This window comes from Lemur catta, chromosome 3 (genome assembly GCF_020740605.2).
Source record: "Lemur catta isolate mLemCat1 chromosome 3, mLemCat1.pri, whole genome shotgun sequence".
Lineage (NCBI taxonomy): Eukaryota > Metazoa > Chordata > Mammalia > Primates > Lemuridae > Lemur > Lemur catta.
The window spans coordinates 93174696-93194683 of record NC_059130.1 but is presented as its reverse complement, the minus strand read 5'-3'; the positions used below and the strand labels follow the sequence as shown (position 1 = coordinate 93194683).

At 40.3% G+C, this 19988-nt stretch overlaps 1 protein-coding gene across 1 annotated transcript; it reads right to left on the bottom strand.

Annotated features, from left to right (window-relative positions):
• Positions 1-131: 131 nt before the first annotated feature.
• LOC123634863 (zinc finger SWIM domain-containing protein 5-like) lies at positions 132-16697 on the bottom strand. The gene is made up of 6 exons (XM_045546550.1): positions 16604-16697; positions 12742-12890; positions 10946-11096; positions 5756-5935; positions 1127-1303; positions 132-181 (listed from the first exon to the last, which is right to left on the bottom strand). Exons 1-6 carry the CDS (start codon positions 16695-16697, stop codon positions 132-134), a joined length of 801 nt encoding a protein of 266 aa, XP_045402506.1.
• Positions 16698-19988: the final 3291 nt, after the last annotated feature.

The window sequence follows — 19988 nt, the reverse complement described above, 5'->3', positions numbered from 1 at the left end:
TTTTTTTCTTATTAATGAGATGTACATGTTTTTTCACATGCTTGTTAGGTTTAGGCTTTAGAAGTATTGGATCATAGAAGAGGAAAGATAGTTAGAGGGAACTTGAGGTGGTGACACCGTAGTGTGTTTGGCTATGGCTTTTCAGAGAGAGACAGGGACATATCCAGAGTCAGCAAGATCTCTAGAAAGACAAAAGTATGGCATGAGAGATGAACGTAGGGAATTGGGAAAAGATAATGAAAATGTATGTCATTGTTATAAGACTTGGAAAATGAATAGTTTTGAAAAGAATGTCTATTTTAGAATGCGTATCCCGTAATAAAGACAAGGACAGACTGATTAAGGGAAAGCCAGGAAACTATTTCAGAGGAGGGTTTAAACTCATGTTGAAATGGCTCTATCCTGTTATGATGAAGGAAGGTAGGAAGGAGGAAAAGAAGACAGCTTGGTGACAAATGCAGCTGACTAGCACAGAGTAATTTAAGTTTCAAACTTAGTGGCTTTTGAGCAAAACATATAATTTCACAGTAGAATACAATGCTGCTCAGTAACTATTGACTGAGAGAGCCTGTGAACTCATGTCTAATTGCTTTGTTAGTACTCTTGGAGATGTAGTAACTCCTTTCCCCTCCCAAAGCTTAAGGGACAAGATATAAATTCTTGTTTGAGGTCACTGTACTGCAGCTGAGCACATAGCCAAATGGCAGGGCCAGCATGGTAGCTCATGCCAGTAATCTTAGCACTGTGGGAGGCTGAGGCTGGAGGATCGCTTGAAGACCAGCCTGAGCAACACACCAAGACCCCCATCTCTACAAAAAATATAAAAATTAGCTGGGGGTGGTGGCGTGCACCTGTAGTAGTCTCAGCTACTCGGGAGGCTCTCTCGAGCCCAGGTGTTTGAGGTTGCAGTGAGCTATGATTGCATCACTGCACTCTTGCCCAGGCAACAGAGCGAGACCTTGCCAAAAAAAAAAAAAAAAAAATCACAAGGCTTAGGCTTCACATAAATATCCTGAGTCCAAATTGTAGTTGAAGTTGCTGGTACCTATGTGGATGGCTCATTTGGGCCTGGCATGAGGTGAGGTTGAGGTCTGAAATTCTTAGAGTAGAAGAGGGCTAGACTTACCCAGCCACAGTGGCTGGCCTTGGGAATTAAAGAGTAGTCTCTCACTTTCCCGCTGGCAGGCAGGAGCTGTGTAGATATCACTTCTGATTATTTGCTGTAGGTGGCCATCTTGCCAATGTAATTCACGGCCCTCGATGGCTCTAGTGAACACTGTTCGTCTTGGTCTGGATAAAGAGTCTGGGGGAAGAAAAACATGCAGCAGTATGACAATGGGTAATCTGAAATTTTAACCCCTGCATCTTCTTCAGGGTAGAGGTTGGCCAAAAGAATAGCATGTGGGCAGTGAGAGCAGCCACTCTGCTATCTCTCCAGGTATTTGTTGTGTTGCCTCCTTCTTGGATAGGCTTTTAGTGTGTGTGTGCCCTCTGAGTTAGGGAGAAACTTTCCACAGAGATCTATGGTTGCCTTCCTCCTTCTACAGAAAGGTAATTCCTGCTGGGATCCAGAGCCACATGAGGGAGAAGAGGGGCAGTGGTGTTCAGCTGCTCAATCATAAGGATACAAACTGCTTCTTTAGAGGTAGAGAGAAGCAGCTAGGTAATCTCCCCGGCCAATCTGTAACTTGTTTCATTTACAGTGTGACCCTTATCAGACTGAGGACTTCCATGAAATTCATATTAAATGCTCAAAAAGAGCTGAGGCCCTGTATATTCTGGTACCCTTATCACACTGATATCTATAGGCTTACAGTCTTATTCCCCAATAAGAAAAACTGATGCTGACAAAAGACTAACTTATTTTCTCACGGAGTCTTACCATGCCATCTCTCTTCAGGAAAAGGGCTGCAGTCTTCCCCATGTCCATATATATGGCAACTCTGTCTTTAAAACTTTGGAGTCATTCTTGATTCTTCACCCCCTCTACCCTACCTATTTCTACCACCTGGAGAGGCATGTAGAATCACAAGAGTGTTTTTTTTTTTTTTTTTTTTTTTTGAGACAAGAGTCTCACTCTGTTGCCTGGGCTAGAGTGCCATGGCGTCAGCCTTGCTCACAGCAACCTCAATCTCCTGGGCTCAAGAAATCCTCCTGCCTCAGCCTCCCGAGTAGCTGGGACTACAGGCATGTGCCACCATGCCCAGCTAACGTTTTTCTATATGTATATTTTTAGCTGTCCAGATCATTTCTTTCTATTTTTTTAGTAGAGACAGGGTCTCGCTCTTTCTCAGGCTGGTGTGTAACTCCTGACCTCGAGTGATCCACCCGCCTCAGCCTCCCAGAGTGCTAGGATTACAGGCATGAGCCATTGCACCTGGCCCACAAGAGTGTTTTTTGTTTTGTTTTGGGATGGGAGATATAACAATGTGCTTTTACATTCAGGAATAATTCATGGAGAGGGAAAAATTTGTAATGCAGGAGAGATAGGAGATAATCCCTAGAGCGATGTCCTGGATAAAAGAGATGGAACAGGATCTTGATAATCTGAGGGGCGTGGACTTGGAAGCACAAACAGCAAGACAGGAAGAGGCAGAGTAGATGAGCAGAGACAGTAATTCTTTGACCCACTAGGACAGTAATTCTTTTGACGCACCACCACAGATGTAGTGATGGAGTTTTAGAAATTCTCTTCTGATTGCTTCTACATAGCAAGACTCAGTTAAAAGTGAAGAAGAGGAGGAAATACAGAAAGTTTTAGGGAGAAGATGGTAGGAAATAGTAATTTAGAAGAGTAAAAGAAGGCACAGGGTAGGGAACTGTAGTAGACGTCTAGAAAAGCACTAAGGACCCACTTGAAATTAGTGGTCATAAATTTAAAATAAGACAAGGTTATTATGGTTGTTTCTCTCCAGTTGTGTTCAAATGTGCAAGTGTGAGCACCGAGTAATTAGAAGGTAGGAATGAACTAAGTTTAAGGTTTTGTCACATGAGTAACAAAGGGAAAAGAGGGAGTTGAGTGTTTATGTAAAGGAGTGAGGAATGTTTATAATGATGTACCAAGGAATCTAACCTGGATGAGAACGAAAATGAGGCTACTAAGATAGTGAAAAGCAGCACAATTCACAATTGCAAAGACGTGGAAATAACACAAGTGCCCATCAGTACATGAGTGGATTAATAAAATGTGGTATATGTATACCATGGAGTATTACTCAGCTATAAGAAACAATGGTGATATAGCACCTCTTATATTTTCCTGGATAGAGCTAGAACCCATTCTACTAAGTGAAGTAACCCAAGAATGGAAAAATAAGCACCACATGTACTCACCATCAAATTGGTTTCACCGATCATCACCTAAGAGCACATTTAGGAATAACATTAATCGGGTGTCGGGCAGATGTTCGGGGGGAGCGGATGGGTGTACATACATAATGAGTGCGATGTGCACCGTCTAGGGGATGGACACACTGGAAGCTCTGATTTGGGGGGGGGAAGGAGAGGCAAGGGCAATATACATAACCTAAACTTTTGTACCCCCATAATATGCTGAAATAAAAAAAAAATAAAAAAAAAATAAACTCCTACTCTACTTCCACCATTTAATTGATGGTGTTTCCCACACATTCATTCTTTGTATTCCTCTTTTTGGGGGGAAGGTGACCAGTTCCCTGGGGAATCTTGCACAGTCTCATGCACTCAGCTCTGTCCTATGACTTTCACATATATAAGTCCAACTCAGCCTTTTATCCTCTCCCTCTTTCCTGCTTCAGGCCTGTGGCCAAAAAAAAAAAAAAAAAGATAGTGAAAAAGTGGTAAAATAAAAATTCCTAGTGGGTTAAAGAATTACTGGAATTGGGATACCAAAGAGAATAAGCTAGAAAGATTGGTGGTGGTAATTGGTGATGCTTAGAATTGAGATTATGAAGAGAGTATAGTTATTGGTAATGATCTTGTTTAGGGAATGACTTTGGGATTGAATGACTAAATTATGGTGGAAGATGAGACTATTGGAAAAGAGGAGGTCAAAGGGCCAGGCGCGGTGGCTCACGCCTGTAATCCTAGCACTCTGGGAGGCGGAGGCGGGAGGATCACTCGAGGTCAGGAGTTCGAGACCAGCCTGAGAAAGAGCGAGACTCCATCTCTACTAAAAATAGAAAGAAATGATCTGGACAGCTAAAATTATATAGAGAGGAAAACATTAGCTGGGCATGGTGGTGCATGCCTGTAGTTCCAGCTACTCGGGAGGCTGAGGCAGAAGGATTGCTTAAGCCCAGGAGTTTGAGGTTGATGTGAGCTTGACGCCACAGCACTCTAGCCTGGGCAACACAGCGAGACTCTGTCTCAAAAAAAAAAAAGAGAAGGTCAAAGAATTGAGAGGCCAGGGTATTGGAAGGGTCATCTATGTGGCTATTGAAATCATCAAGAATTATGATAGGATAGTGACAGAGAGCAGTGTTAGTAAGTCAATAGCTAAAAATCTTTAAGGAATGAGGGGAATTGACCCAGAGGCATATAGATGACAAAAACCAAGAGGGGAGCAGATAGTATAGTTTGATGGCATAAACTTTAAAGCTGGCAGGTATCTTAGAAAGGTGGGAAGGACAATGATGTAGAAATGGCAATGAAGAACAGGCAGGAATCCTACAGCTTCTCCAGCCCCTATGGTAAAAGGATGTGAGAAAGACATCAATCACAACTTCAGAAGACTACAGAGAAAGAAGCATCTTCAAAGGAGAACAATAACAACAAAACCAATGTATGATGACAAGGAAGAAACTGCCAGATTGTAGATATTTGTATGCATATGACCCTCTCTATGCCATCCAAAGCCAATACCAAAAGGGTGGCTTCCTGTGTTACAGAAGTTAGATGAGTGCCAGGAACAGGTAAAGAAGTGGCAAAATTACAGCTTTCACCTTTCATTATTTTAGTTGTCTTAAATATACTGACAACTAATTATGGTACAGTAAAAGATGACCAAACAAAAACAATAACTTAAGTGATTTCCTCCTTGAGATTAAAATACCAATAGGGTTATCATTTAAAATAAAAGGGACCAAGTGTAAAATCAGTGTCTGAAAAAAAATCTCCTACCAATAAAGGCTGTCAGTGGGCTAAAGAATAATCAGTTGCGAGCATCAAATAGCCTGAGTTACATGAACTAAAACTGATGTGGATGCTGATGCCCAGTGATGTCCCCAGGCCAGTGGGCCCCAAGGATGGAGGGTATAGTATCACTGCACTGGATTTGTTTAAAATGAGGCAAGAGTCCTAGCAGTAACTTGGGAGGATGACCCCACCCAGACGTTTGCTGTATAAAAACTTGAGGAAAACAGAGAAAGGTAAGAAAAACTATGGTCAGGACACTTTTTGAAACTGCTTTTTATAGAGCTTCTGTTCCTCCCCTGAGTTAGGTCTTCTGAGCTAAAACCAACCCCAGTTGAGGCTGAGATCCATTAGACATGAAAAACCCGAAGGGTAGAGAGGAGTCATGCAGAGGGCTCTAGGACTGTATGCTGGGCACTGTAAGGACACTCTAGATGTGGAAAAGGACAGCATCCCCAATGGAAAAGATAAAATCTTATCCTTATTTAAGGTTTGACATTTCAACATGAACAAAAAGACAGGCTTTTCTTATTTAAATGGCAATTCTAACAACCAAAAGGCTATTTAGCTCCTTTTCTTCTAAAGTTTGCCCTCCCACCTTGAAGTTCCAGGCCCAAAGAACCTAAAAGGACACTTGGCTCACCTGGGCTGTGATTGGCACTCTGGGGAAGTGCATTGGTGATGTTGGGCAGCTCATGTCCATAGTTCCCATCCTCCAGGGGACAGACATCCAGGTCACTCCACTTCTGCAGTTGCTGCAGCCAACAGGATTTTTCCTCCAGTTTGCAGTGTGGATTTAAAATTATGCATACCCATAAAGCGCCTGGAAAATAAAGCAACCCACATGCTTGCTATCTCTCCTTTGATGTTTATGTAAGCCTTAATGTTTCAGTTTCATTTTTAGTTGGTAGAGAAAGTTTCCAGAGCATCAGCTTTCCTCAATATAAAACAAATTCGCTAAGATCTTCAGAACTTGCTTAATTTTCCTTCCCAAAGCTTCCTTAAAGCAGAGTGACTATCTTGATATATGAATCTGTGTGCCTGTAATGATGAAGACAGAGTTAGGCCTGAATTCTAAGCTCAAATCTGTTGTCTAATAAATATTTATTGAGAGTGTTCTATGTTCAAGGCCCCATACTGGTGAATAAGACAGTGTTCCTACCCATGAGGAGCTTTCTAGTGTGGGAGACAGATAAATAAACATAATGCTATTTAAATATAATAAATATTAAGATAAAGATATGTTCAGGGTAAAAACAGCAGCATAAAGGAAGGGCATTTTAGTACAAGGACAGGGTTGGAAGGGAAGTGCTCAGAAAATGTTTCATTTTTTGGCTAGTTGGACTTCCTGAACTTCAAATCCCTCGGCTGTAAAAGTGAGATCATAAAAACATCTACTTTGTAGTGCTATTGTGAGAATTAAATGAGATAACATTTGTAAAAGGTATAGCTAGCATATTACTTGGCACATCTCAGTATTTCCTTTTTCCAAGAAAAATGACTTGGACTTGGATTTTGAAACTGCTAATTAACTTGTGATACCTTAAAACCATTACTTGGATTCTCTGTTACTGCAACAGAGTATCAGATATTCCACAAAACCAATGGGTACTGTTTCTTTGACCACAATACCCTCCTTTTCAAGCAAACCTATTTTTTCTTTTCAAGGTTGGTTATGTGGCTGAGCCAAATAATTTCTCAATCTCAAATTAGCAATAAGCCTGGCTGTAGTGCATCTTAATTTAAACAACCTTTGGATGGAGCTAAATCCATGGATGGAGGTACATTGAGACACTATTGCAAAGCCTCTCAAAGCCAAATAAATAGAAATGTTTTAAAAGGCCATCTTCACCTCAATATCAGATACCAGTATTTGATACTGATACTTAGCATCAGTATCAGATACTAACTTAAGATGAAAATTCATTTCTATTGGTTCAATTCAATTTTTAAAATGTACCATGAAAAAGAAACTATACTATGTAATAATTACAATAAGGACTCTTAAGGGGATTATAGTAACAGTAACATTTATTTTATGGGTTTAGAAAGGGCTTTTCATCTATAATCAAGAAAAGAATCCTCATATTTAATCTTCACAGGTAGAAAACAGGACCAAAACAGAGGCTATTAAATTTGGCAACTAGAAGGACTCTGGTGACCTTAGGGATGGCAAAATCAATAGGATAATAGGAATGGAAAATACATTGGGTAAGTTGAGGGAGGCTTAAGAGGTAAAGAAACAGGGTGTTAACTCTAGTCATGCAGGAGTTCCTATTTTCTAGGTATTTAGATATTAAGAAGGGGATCCCCAGAAAGTAAGTACAAGTGCCTTTACCTGTAAGTTAAAAATGAGTTTTCCATCTTATTAATTAAGTCCTTATGAATATGTTTCAAAAATACTCAGACACTGTCACGTCTCTAAGAAAGAGCCAAAGTAAAAAATCCTACACTTGCCTACATATAACAATACTCACAGGACTATGTTACCAGTAAACAGAAGCATATTTTCCTGCAAATGAAAAAAAGTATCAAACACTCTAAGGTAACTAATATGAAAGTTAAAATTTTACACAATCATTATATATTAAATATAACAAAATAATAGCTATATTTTATTTCTTTTTATTGGCTAGGCATTATATTAAGTACTTTAACTCATTCAGTCCTCCAGTTCTGAAGGCCAACAGGTCTTGGTTTGAATGTAGAAAGTAGAAAACAGGGGAGTAAGGATAATTTTTAAATTTTCTTTTTGAGCAATGAGATACAGTCTGATGCTGTGTTCTGACATGAGGACAACAAGGGGAAATCAAGTTTTGGCAAGAAAATGAAGAGTTCTATATGGTCATATTAAATTTGAGGTGTTTCTTAGAAGTTGTGGGCAGCTGGACACAGGCTGGAGCTCAGGTGAAAGATCAGGGCTAGTGACATAAATTTGTGACTTACCCTATCTGGATGGTATCTAAAACCATGGAACTGAATATAATCACTTAGGTAGAGAATTTAGACAGGAAAGTGGGTACTGCATGGTCCTCAATGTTTAGAAGGGTTGAAGAAAGGCAGAGAAGGCTGCAAAGGAGACTGAGAGAAAGTAGCCAGGAATGTAGGAGGGAAACCAGGAGGGTGTTTGGTTATGGAAACCAAGAGAAGAATAAGTTTCAAGAAGAGTATGGTCAACTTTATTCAAAACTGCTAAGAGGTCAAGTTAAGATGAGAACCGAGAAGTGACAACCGTATCTAGCAATAGGGAGGTCACTGGTTGTTTTGACAAAAGCCACTTCAGTAGAGTGACAGTAGTGAGCAATGGGATCCCAACTGGAGTGGGCTAAAGGAAGAATGGAGGTGAGCAAATGGAAGGAGTGACTGCAGATAACTTTTCAGAGAAGGATTGCTTTGAAGTGAAGAAGGGAAATGGGGTAATAGTTGGAGGGGATAGTTGGAGCATCAAAAGAATGTTTTTAAAAAATTGAGATTAAAGATATTGGAGCATTATCTGTGTGCTGATGGGAATGATCCAGTAGAGAGAGAAAAGTTAATGATGCCAAACAAAGGAAATAATTGCATGAGCAAACTTATTGAGAAAAGGAGATGGGATAGAATCCAGAGCAAATACGTAAGGATTGGCCTTTCATGGGAGCAGGATACCGTATGAATTTTAACAGAAGAGAAGGCTAAGTATATGGGTATAGACATGGATAGGTTAATAGATCTGTAGGTGGGGAGATAAGGAAACTTCATGTCTGATTGCTTCTATTTTTTCTAGCTCAGGAACTAAAAGTAGTGAGCCCAGTTCTCTCTACCATATTTGTAGTTCCTACAAACCCTGCCTAGGCCCTGTCCAGGTGAATAGACCTTGTAATCAGTAAGGAGTCCTTAGAACAGTTAGGGAAAGCATGAATGCACTGTGCTCTAGTATTGCTTTCCTGAGTGTAGTGGTTCTCAAAGTGTAGTCTCTCGATCAGTAGCATCAGCATCCCATGGGAATTTATTAGAAATACAGATTCTCAGGCCCCACTCCAAACCTGCTGAATCAGAAACTCTGGGGACAGAGCCCAGCAATCTGTTTAAACAGGCACTTCAAGTGATTCCGAAAAGTTTGAGAACCACTGTCTCAGTAGAATACTGAGGGTTTCCTGGCAGGTTGAAAATTTCTTAGATATGAAAATGTCAGAAGCAAGAGCTTTTCCAATGCACTCAAGGATATGACAAGAGCTTTAAAAGCACTGGGAGCCAGCTCTGTTTACTTCCTTTCAACTACCTTTGTTCCAAAGGCCAAGCACAAGTCCACAGCACAATTTTGTGACTGGCACAGAAATTACTCTAAGACATTCAGGCCTCAGATGAAACTCTCTGAAGAAGGGTAATTTCAAATTCTTAAGGAATATGCATTTCAGGGGGAAAACAAAGAACTTAACAAGATAGAATTGAGGGAGAAGTAAAAGAGGATGTTTGATTTAAAGTCAGATAGACTGGGGTTCCAGTGTTAGAGCCACAACTTACTAGTGTGGGACCCTGAGTTCAGGGTATAGAAGATTCTGAAAACAGGGCAAAGTGTTCAGTATTAGCACTGCAAAACTGGCCTTGGAGTGTGGAAATGATAAAGAGAAATGATGATCAAAGAGGACTGCCTTGATGGGGGAGAACCTAGAACAGAGAAGCCATTCAGGAAGCCACAGTTCTAATCTAATCTAAAAGTTTTAAGGCCTTCAACCAGACTAGTGTTGATGGGAAATAAACAGTGGGAATGGAATGGACATTAAATTCCATTTTATTTATTTTGCTTTCTTCTCCTTCTTCTTCTTTTTTAATAAAAGGTCTGAGGCTCAGGATAAATTGCATTTTAAAGGTCAAGAAATCCCAGCCTGAGCAAGAGCAAGACCCTGTCTCTACTAAAAATAGAAAGAAATGATCTGGACAGGTAAAAATATATATAGAAAAAAATTAGCCGGGCATGACGGCACATGCCTGTAGTCCCAGCTACTCGGGAGGCTGAGGCAGAAGGATTGCTTGAGCCCCAGAGTTTGAGGTTGCTGTGAGCTAGGCTTGATGCCACGGCACTCTAGCCCAGGCAACAGAGCGAGACTCTGTCGCAAAAAAAATAAAATAAAATAAAGGTCAAGAAATCAAATGAAATTGGCAAATGGATTTAGGGAATGAAAGAAAAATGAGTGCTCAATATTAAGTCTGGTAGAGTTAGGAATGGTGGTGGCCAATGCCAGAGTAAAGGGAACCTTTTTGGGGTAGGAGAAGGCCTGAATTCATTTTGCATTTCTCAGTGGAAATGGTCAATGGACATCTGCCAATATGGGACTAGAACTCAGGTAAGTGGAAAGAAGACAAAGCTGAGATCACCATATAAGTAAGCTCTAAAGTCATGATATTTAAAAAAAAAAAAAAAAAAAAAAAACAGTTCCCATGGGAATATAGAGAAAGAAGAATAGAAGGCCAAAGTCCAAGTCTTGGAAACTGCGGCTAGGAGTGATAGAAACAGAAGAGTAGACTCAGGGAAAGCAACAAAAGCGAGGCTGACAAGTATTTGGAGAGCCAGGCTAGTGCCATGCCACAGAAGTCAAGTGACAAGGTTTTGTCTCAGCTAAGGTTTCTATGCAGTAATATCTGGAATGGAATGCTTGATGTCAATAGCAAAGCACAATGCTGTGTAAGCAACAAAAGTGGGCTCAGAGTTACTCTGCATGGCCTCTGTAGACGCCAAGTCTTCCACTAGCTGGACTTAGCAAGATCCATGCAATGATTGATGGCAAGTATTAACTAACACTTTCGCCACAGGGCAAGATGGCAGGAGAAAGCACTTTTCTGAGAGATGGGGACTTACCTAGCTCATCCCAGAGCTGCCTGCACTTGTCTGTCATGCTTGTGCCTTGCTGCCTCCAGAGTGTGAGTCGTGGGTCAGCCATGAACTGCTCAGTTATAAGCGTCAGCATCCTGGCTCCATTGGAATCTCTCATCCGCAGCATCTCTCGAACCTGACACATAAGGGGCAACAGATTGGTCATTGCACATCATAAAAAAGTAGAAGGAAGTGGGGAGAGGCAGGTAAAAATGAAGTATCTGAGCACAATATATCCAAAAGAGCCAGAAAGAAGGCCTCTTGCTCTATATGCAAGATGTCTGCATGTACCAAGAAAGCCTGATGTTCACAATGAGATACAACTTCATACCCACTAGGATGGCTAGAATCAAAGAGTCAGATAACAAGTATTGGCCAGGATGTAAAGAAATTGGAACCTCATGCACTGTTGGTAGGAACACAAAATGATACCGCCACTTTGTTTTTTTGTTTTTTTTTGAGACAGAGTCTCACTTTGTTGCCCGGGCTAGAGTGAGTGTCATGGCATCAGCCTAGCTCACAGCAACCTCAAACTCCTGGGCTCAAGCGATCGTCCTGCCTCAGCCTCCCGGGTAGCTGGGACTACAGGCATGCGCCACCATGCCCGGCTAATTTTTTCTATATATATTTTAGTTGGCTAGATAATTTTTCTGTTTTTAGTAGAGACGGGGTCTCTCTCTTGCTCAGGCTGGTCTCGAACTCCTGACCTTGAGCGATCCACCTGCCTCGGCCTCCCAGAGTGCTAGGATTACAGGCATGAGCCACCTCGCCCGGCCGATACAGCCACTTTGGATAAGAGTCCAGTAGTTCCTCAAGTGATTAAACAGAATTACCACATGACCCATCGATTCTACTACGAGAGAGAAACAAAAATATATGTCCACCCAAAAATTTGTATAACAATGTTTATTATTCATAATAGCTAAAAGATGGAAACAACCCAAATGTTCACTAACAGATGAATGGATAAACAAAATATGGGTATCCATACAATGGACTATTATTTGGCCATTAAAAGGAATGAAATACTGATTCATGCTACAACATGGATGAATCTTGAAAATGTTATGCTAAGTAAAAGAAGCCAGTCACAAAAGACTACATACTATATGAATGATTCCATTCATATGAAAGTCCAGACTAGGGAAATCTATAGAGACAGAAAGTAGATTAGTGGTTGTTTAGGGCTGGGGGAAGATATGGAGGATGGGCGGGGGTGACAGGTAAAGGGTAATGGGGTTTCTTTTTGAAGTGATGAAAATGTTCTAAAGTTGACTGTGGTGATGGATACATATGTCTACAAACATAGTAAAAGCCATTGAACTGCACACTTTAAATGGGTGAATTGTACAGTATGTGAATTATATCTTACTTAAAGGTGTTAAGAAAAAAAAAAAAAGGAAAGCCTTTTGTGAAAGCCCCCAGTTTCAAAATACTATGTCTCTTTAGGGACACTGTTGAAACTCTAGTCTTCAAGGCTTCATTGGGCAGCACTGGGTTAAAAGCAGAAAGAAGGTTGTTTCCTTGCTAAAATGCTCCAGCAATGCTAACTCATTCAGAGAGAGGTGAAGAAGCAACCGGACTAGCAAGGTGATGCAGGAGGGCTCCCTGGATGCAACCTGCTCAGGTCTGCTCTGATCAGCCTCTCCCACTAGATTTCAAGCATTCAGTACAGCTCGGTCAAGTAAGCTAGCTACATACAAGGCATGAAGCCTGAAGTGTGGTGAGCACAGTTTAGCTTTAAAAAGTTTACAAAAGAAAAACATCTTTTCATATCTGACCTTGGCAAACATTGAGTTGAGTTGCTTTCCAGAGCCATAGTAACCCCCCTGGGACAGAAAGAGCTTCACTTGTTCTTTCACCTGTTCTTCATCCAAATGCCAACAGTTCTCATCGTCAATGCTGGCCCCAGCTGTGGGATCAGGGGCACCTGCAAGGAATGGGAACAGTGAAACAAATCCCCTGAGTTCACATGCTACACATTCAGCTGGAGGGACACTTCGAGAGAATATTCAAATAGAGACAGGCTATTCTGCTTTAATATGGGCTTTTTCAACTGTGTGGTACTAAATAAATGTAAGTGATCTAATGCTAGTTTCATGTTCACGTAAATCTCTGTTGTAGCCTCTCCCAAGGTCTATGAATACCATCCTGTGGCAAAAAAGCCTAGAAGGAAATACACAACATGAAAATGGATTTTCTTCCCTAGGATGGTGACTTTTTTTCTTCTTTGTGCTTTTCTATGAGGTTCAAATATGCCTTAATATACATATAGTGTTTACATTTTATTAAAATAATTTATTATTATAATTTCTTTGAGACCGGGTCTCTGTTGCATGGGCTAGAGTGCAGTGGCATGCTCATAGCTCACTGCAGCCTCAAACTCCTGTGCTCAAGCAATCCTCCTGCTTCAGCCTCCCGAGTAGCTGGGACTACAGGTACACACAACCATGCCTGGCTAATTTTTCTATTTTTTTACAGAGATGGTGTCTCACTATTGCCCAGGCTGGTCTCAAACTCCTGGGCTCAAATGATCTTCCTGCCTTGGCCTCCCAAAGTGCTAGGACTACACGCATAAGTCATCATGCCCAGCCTATTTTATTATTTTTTTAAGAGAGGGTCTCACTCTGTCACCCAGGTCGGAGTACAGTGGCCTGATCATAGCTACCTGTAACCTCCAACTCCTGGGCTCAAGCAATCCTCCTACCTTAGCCTCCTCAGTAGCTGGGACTACACCATGCCCGTCTAATTCTTAATGTTTTTGTTGAGACAGAGTCTCACTATGTTGCCCAGGCTGGTCTCAAACTCCTGGCCTCAAGTAATCCTTTGGCCTCAGCTTCCCAAAGTGCCAGGATTATAGGCATGAGCTACTGAGCCTGGACTATGTATTGTTTTAAAATAAAAAATAGTTTCTTAGACTGTAAAGTCTGTTTTTAAATTTCACTATAAAACTGTCCCCTCAAGCACAGGTAGAGCTACATACAGGGTGATATAATTTTTTAAACTTATGCTCAAAATATCTTTCACATGTGGGCTCACCTCGACAACACCATTTAAAACCTAGCTGTAGTTATTTACACATCCCTCTCTCCTAGTCGTCTGTCAACTCCTTGCTCACAGTTGAATCCCTAGCCGAATCCACAGCTGAATCACCTATAGCATAGTGCTGATAATGTGACAGGCACTCAGAAATATTTGTGAAATAAAAACTGAATCTTTTCTCACTCTCTTATAGACAGAGTTCTACAACAAGTTTTAAAAAAACTTTTAATTGACATATAATAATTATATATATTTATGAGGTACAATGTGATGTTTTGATCTATGTATACATTATAGAAAGATTCAGTCAAGCTAATTAACATATCCATCACCTCACCAATTTATCTTTTTTTATGTGGTGGCAATGTTAAAAATCTATTTTAGCAATTTTGAAATATATAATACGTTATTATTAACTGTGGTCACCATGCAGTACAACAGTGACTAAAACTTAATTCTGTGGCAAATTATTAGAAACCTGCCTCCAAGTGATAATAGGCCATTAGTCAACACTCTGTAGGGGTAGTCAAACAATAGGTTACAAATTCATGTTGTGTTTTGTTTTTTATTTTTTTTATTTTTTTATTTTTTTGAGACAGAGTCTTGCTCTGTTGCCCGGGCTAGAGTGAGTGCCATGGCGTCAGCCTAGCTCACAGCAACCTCAAACTCCTGGGTTTAAGCGATCCTACTGCCTCAGCCTCCTGAGTAGCTGGGACTACAGGCATGTGCCACCATGCCCAGCTAATTTTTTCTATATATATTTTTAGTCGGCCAGATAATTCTTTCTATTTTTTTAGTAGAGACAGGGTCTTGCTCTTGCTCAGGCTGGTCTCGAACTCCTGACCTTGAGCGATCCACCCGCCTCGGCCTCCCAGAGTGCTAGGATTACAGGCTTGAGCCACCGTGCCCAGCCTCATGTCATGTTTTAATCCGTCTACCTTTCTCCTCATCTCCCTATGTCAGAGCTCTGCTTAAATAAAATCTGGGTCTATACAACAAAGCTACTCTTCTGCTAAGCTTTTTTAGTGCATCTTATTCTCCAAGGAATTAGGAGGGCTCACATATTTATTCATTCCACAAATACTAATTAACGTATGATCTGCCAGTTTATTGTATCTACTATATTCTACTTTTCTTCTAATGTTTTATTCTAAAGACAGTTATGATCATATCACTTCCCACTTCCCTAGTTCAAATGTCTGGGAATGGCCAATTCTTACTAAATTAAGTCCAAATGACTTAGCATGGCATTCAAGGCCCTCTATGCTCAGGCACTATCTTTCATTTCTAATCTTGTCTTCCCCTATATTTTTGCTATGCTTCAGCCGGAAACAGTGTTCCCAGAAGTAAACCATATCTCCTTATGACTTTACTCATACTATTCTGTTTACTTTCTTCCTCTTCCTCCCTCTAACTTGTTCTTTGGCGAAAAAAACAATTGTCCTCTTTGTCAGCATTACCCTAGCCCTAGAGTCAAGGCTGTAATGAGAAATGGAAACTATAAAATAAGTGTACAGGGAGGCTAACGCTGCCAAGGTCCATGTACTTCTTAGTTTACTTGAAAGGAGGGGCTCTTTCTTTTACCCCCTCACTGAATTAGCCATAGACCCATTGCCACCTGCCAAACGTAAGCCTATCTTATGCTCACAAGCTCAACATATAAAGACAACAACACTCTTCATAGCATTTTATTGTTATTTCTCTTAAATGCTCTGCATAGTACTTTATCATTATTTCTGTTGCATTTTGGTTTACATTAGAATTGTGCATTTCTCATATATTCCCAACTAAATTGATATTGCTAAATAGGGATTCGTTTTTGTATCTCAGTGCCTGGCTCATTATAGCGCTGAGTTAGTATTTATAGAATAAAAAAATATATGTCTCATTGACCATCTAGATTTAAGCTCCAGGTGGGCAAATATTACATTTTATACTTCATTTCCAAAATTGCAAAGCAAAACTAATATACTCCTTATCCTTAAATATTTGTTAATAACAACCATTTATTGAGTCCTTTCTACATGCCAGAGGCTGAGTGCTTTATGTACATATGCCCATTAGAATGTATACTCTTTGAGGGCAGAAACTGTTTTGTTTGCTGGTATATTTACAGCATGTAAAAAAGTGCCTGGCACACGGTAGGTACTCAATAAATATTTGTTGAATAAATTCCAAGGAACCTTCATAACAGGTCTACGAGGTAGTACATTTTTTAAGATGGGGTCTCATTATCTTGCCCAGGTTGTTCTCGAATCCTGGGCTCAAATGATCCTTCCTCCTCAGCCTTCTGAGTAGCTGGGACTAAAGGTGTGTGCCACTGTGCCTGGCTATCCTAATTTTAAAATGAAGAAACTGTAGTTTAGATAGGGTAAGTAACTTTGGAAAATATATGGGCTTTTGAGTACCTTGGAGCTAGGGATGGGAAGGTGGGCAGGGAGGAAAGAATAGCAAGGGTGCTCTACCAGCAGAAGGCAGAGATGGTTTGAATACCAAGTCTGACCTCTGAGTGGTTAAATTAGCATATGAAAAAGCAGGGACAGGACCCACTCTCCCAAGGGAGCTAGCCTTAATCAACTGGCTGGAAGTGTGGAGTGATACCTCTTATAAGGATTTGAAGAGGTATGGAGAAAAGTGAAGAACCCTTGGGGCCTAGGTGGTGGTAGTGGCGGTAGCTGTGGAAGAAGTAAGGCATAGTTTATAAACACCTAGTGTGCCAATTATAGAAAACTGCTGGATAGGGCTAAGATAAGGCAAAGCCTTGAGAGTTACTAACAGTAAAATTTCACCTCAAACTTCAAAAGGGTTTGTTTATTTGATAGGAGAGAAAGGAGGGTAAATCGTGTAAATGTTTGCTGGTCTACAAGAAAATAAGAAATTGAGCTGCTAAAATGGGTGGTTGCAGAAAAAAAGGGAGTAAATCAATATTTGGGGCCCTGAGATAACAAACTACAAGGAGTTGCTTTGACTGCTGAGGCAATCAAAGTCACCTTGGGAAGTGTATAAACTGGCAAGAGACCCCAAGGAGAATTTTCTAAGACATTTAAATTTATTCAAGAATATTTATTGAGAGCCTGATATATAACAGAACCTGTGCCAAATATTGGATATATAGTGGTAAACAAAGCAGATATAGTCTCTGTCCTCACAAAGCTTACAGTCAGAGAGAGAGGTTAAGCAAATAATCAAACATACACATTTTTGTGTGGAAAGAAAAATAGGTCAAAGAAGCCTACCCTGAGAAAGTGACATTTAAGCTGAGCCCTGAAGAATGAACAGGAGTTAGTCTGGCAGAGACTGGGGGAAATATTGCTTATTTTTTGTTCAAAAAAGTATGAAGTCACAAATTACTTTGGTAATTAAATACAACTATAATAAGGGAGGGATAAAAAGAGAGGTTAGGAAGGATATTCCCTCAAGGAGAGGCAATATCATGTGAAATTGTAGGCAAAAGCCAGATCATGCAAGGTTTCATAGGCTACAGATATTAGAACTTTACCATGACAGCGATAGGAGGCCATTGAAGGATTTTAAACAAGAAGTGATATGACAGTATCTGCAGTTACAGAAAAGTCATCTTGGATGGCTGTGTGAAGAACAATAGAGCGGGGAGCAATAGTAGGCATGGAAAGCTCAACCAGATAGCTACTGTAGCAATCTGGGTGAGAGATTACAGTGGTTTGACTTAGGGTGATGGCAGTATCAATACAGAGAACTAGAAAATTAAGAGGTAAAATGAACAGATCTTGCAATGGAATGCGCATGGAATACAAGAAAGAAAAAGGTGTTAGGGATAACTGCAAGGTTTCCATCATGATCCAGTGGCTAGATGGTGGTGCTATTTGTTGAGATGGTGAATACAGAAGGACAAACACATTTGGGGAGGAAGATCATAAATTCACGTTTGGATGTATTGATCTTGGGATGTCTCTGTGATGTTAAACAGTCAGATGGATATATCTTTAGCTGTCCATATAATTTCTTTCTATTTTTAGTAGAGACGGGGGTCTCGCTCTTGCTCAGGCTGGTCTCGAACTCCTGAGCTCAAACAATCCGCTCGCCTCGGCCTCCCAAGTGCTAGGATTACAGGCATGAGCCACCGCACCCGGCCTTCTTTCATTCTTAAATATCCTTTTTTAAATTATAAAAATAATACATGTTTATTATAGAAAATACATTAAAGAAAGAAAATAAAAAATCCACTCATAATCTCACCATAGATAGCACTGTTAATATAAGAATATTTCCTTCCAGTCTTTTTGCCATGTATTTATACATATACATATGGGCATGCATACACACAGAGCTTTTTAAATTAACTAAATTTTTTGCTGTAATATAAATTATGAAAAGTACACAAATATTAAGTGTGCAGATTGATGAATCATCACATAGTGTTATATAAATAACTGTGTAACTATCACTGAATTCAAGAAATAGAACACTACCAGCACCCAACAAGCCCCTTCCTAAACACTATCCCCTTTCCTCTTCCCCAAAGTTGACCACTATCCTGACTTCTAACACTAGGAACTTCTTTTGAACTTTACATAAATGGAATCACACAAGATGTATTCTTTTGTATCCGGCCTCTTTCACTCAACATCATGTTTGAGAGATTCACCCATGTTTTTATGTTTAGCAATACTTATTTTCATTGATGTTTAGTATTCCATTATAGGAATGCATCAATTTATTTAGCCATTCTACTGCTGATGGACATTTGTCTATTTCAGGCTACTGCAAATTATGCTAACCATTTCTATTGGGCAGGCATCTAGGAAAAGAATTTCTGGGTCATAGGATATGCATATGTTAGATGATGCCAAATAGTTTCCCAAAGTAATCATAATAATTTATATTCCCATCTGCAATATTAATATGTTAGTTCCAATTGCTCAAAATCTTCACCAATACTCAATACTGAAAATTTCAAAAATTTAGCCATTTTGGCCGGGCGCGGTGGCTCACGCCTGTAATCCTAGCACTCTGGGAGACCGAGGCGGGTGGATCGCTCGAGGTCAGGAGTTCGAGACCAGCCTGAGCAAGAGTGAGACCCCATCTCTACTAAAAATAGAAAGAAATTATCTGGCCAACTAAAATATATATAGAAAAAATTAGCCGGGCATGGTGGCGCATGCCTGTAGTCCCAGCTACTGGGGAGGCTGAGGCAGTAGGATTGCTTGAGCCCAGGAGTTTGAGGTTGCTGTGAGCTAGGCTGACGCCACAGCACTCACTCATTCTAGCCCGGGCAACAAAGCAAGACTCTGTCTCAAAAAAAAAAAAAAAAAAAAAAAATTTAGCCATTTTTGTGGATATGTAGTATCTTATTATGAATTTAGTTTGCATTTCTCTGATTAATTAAAGCACATTTTAATATGTTTATTAGTCATTTGGATATGCTTTTTGTTAAGTGCCTGTTTGAGTCTCTTGTCCATTTTACTATTTGTAGGGGTTCTTTTTTTTTTTTTGGAGATAGAGTCTTGCTCTGTTGCCTGGGCTAGAGTGCTGTGGCATCAGCCTAGCTCACAGCAACCTCAAACTCCTGGGCTCAAGCAATCCTTCTGCCTCAGCCTCCCGAGTAGCTGGGACTACAGGCATGTGCCACCATGCCTGGCTAATTTTTTGTATATGGTTTTATTTTTAGTTGTCCAGCTAATTTCTTTCTATTTTTAGTAGAGACGGAGTCTCACTCTTGCTCAGGCTGGTCTCGAACTCCTGACCTCGAGCTATCCTCCTGCCTTGACCTCCCAGAGTGCTAGGATTACAGGCGTGAGCCACCATGCCCGGTCCTTGTAGGGGTTCTTTATGCATTTAGGATATAAGCCTTTTGTCAGCTATATGTGTTATAAATATCTTCTCCCACTATTTGCTTGCCTTTTCAGTCTCTTACTGATACCTTTGATAAATAGTAGTTTATAATTTTTAATGTTGTCCAATTTGTCAGTCTTTTCCTATTAAAGAAAAAGTTTTCCCTACCTCAAGG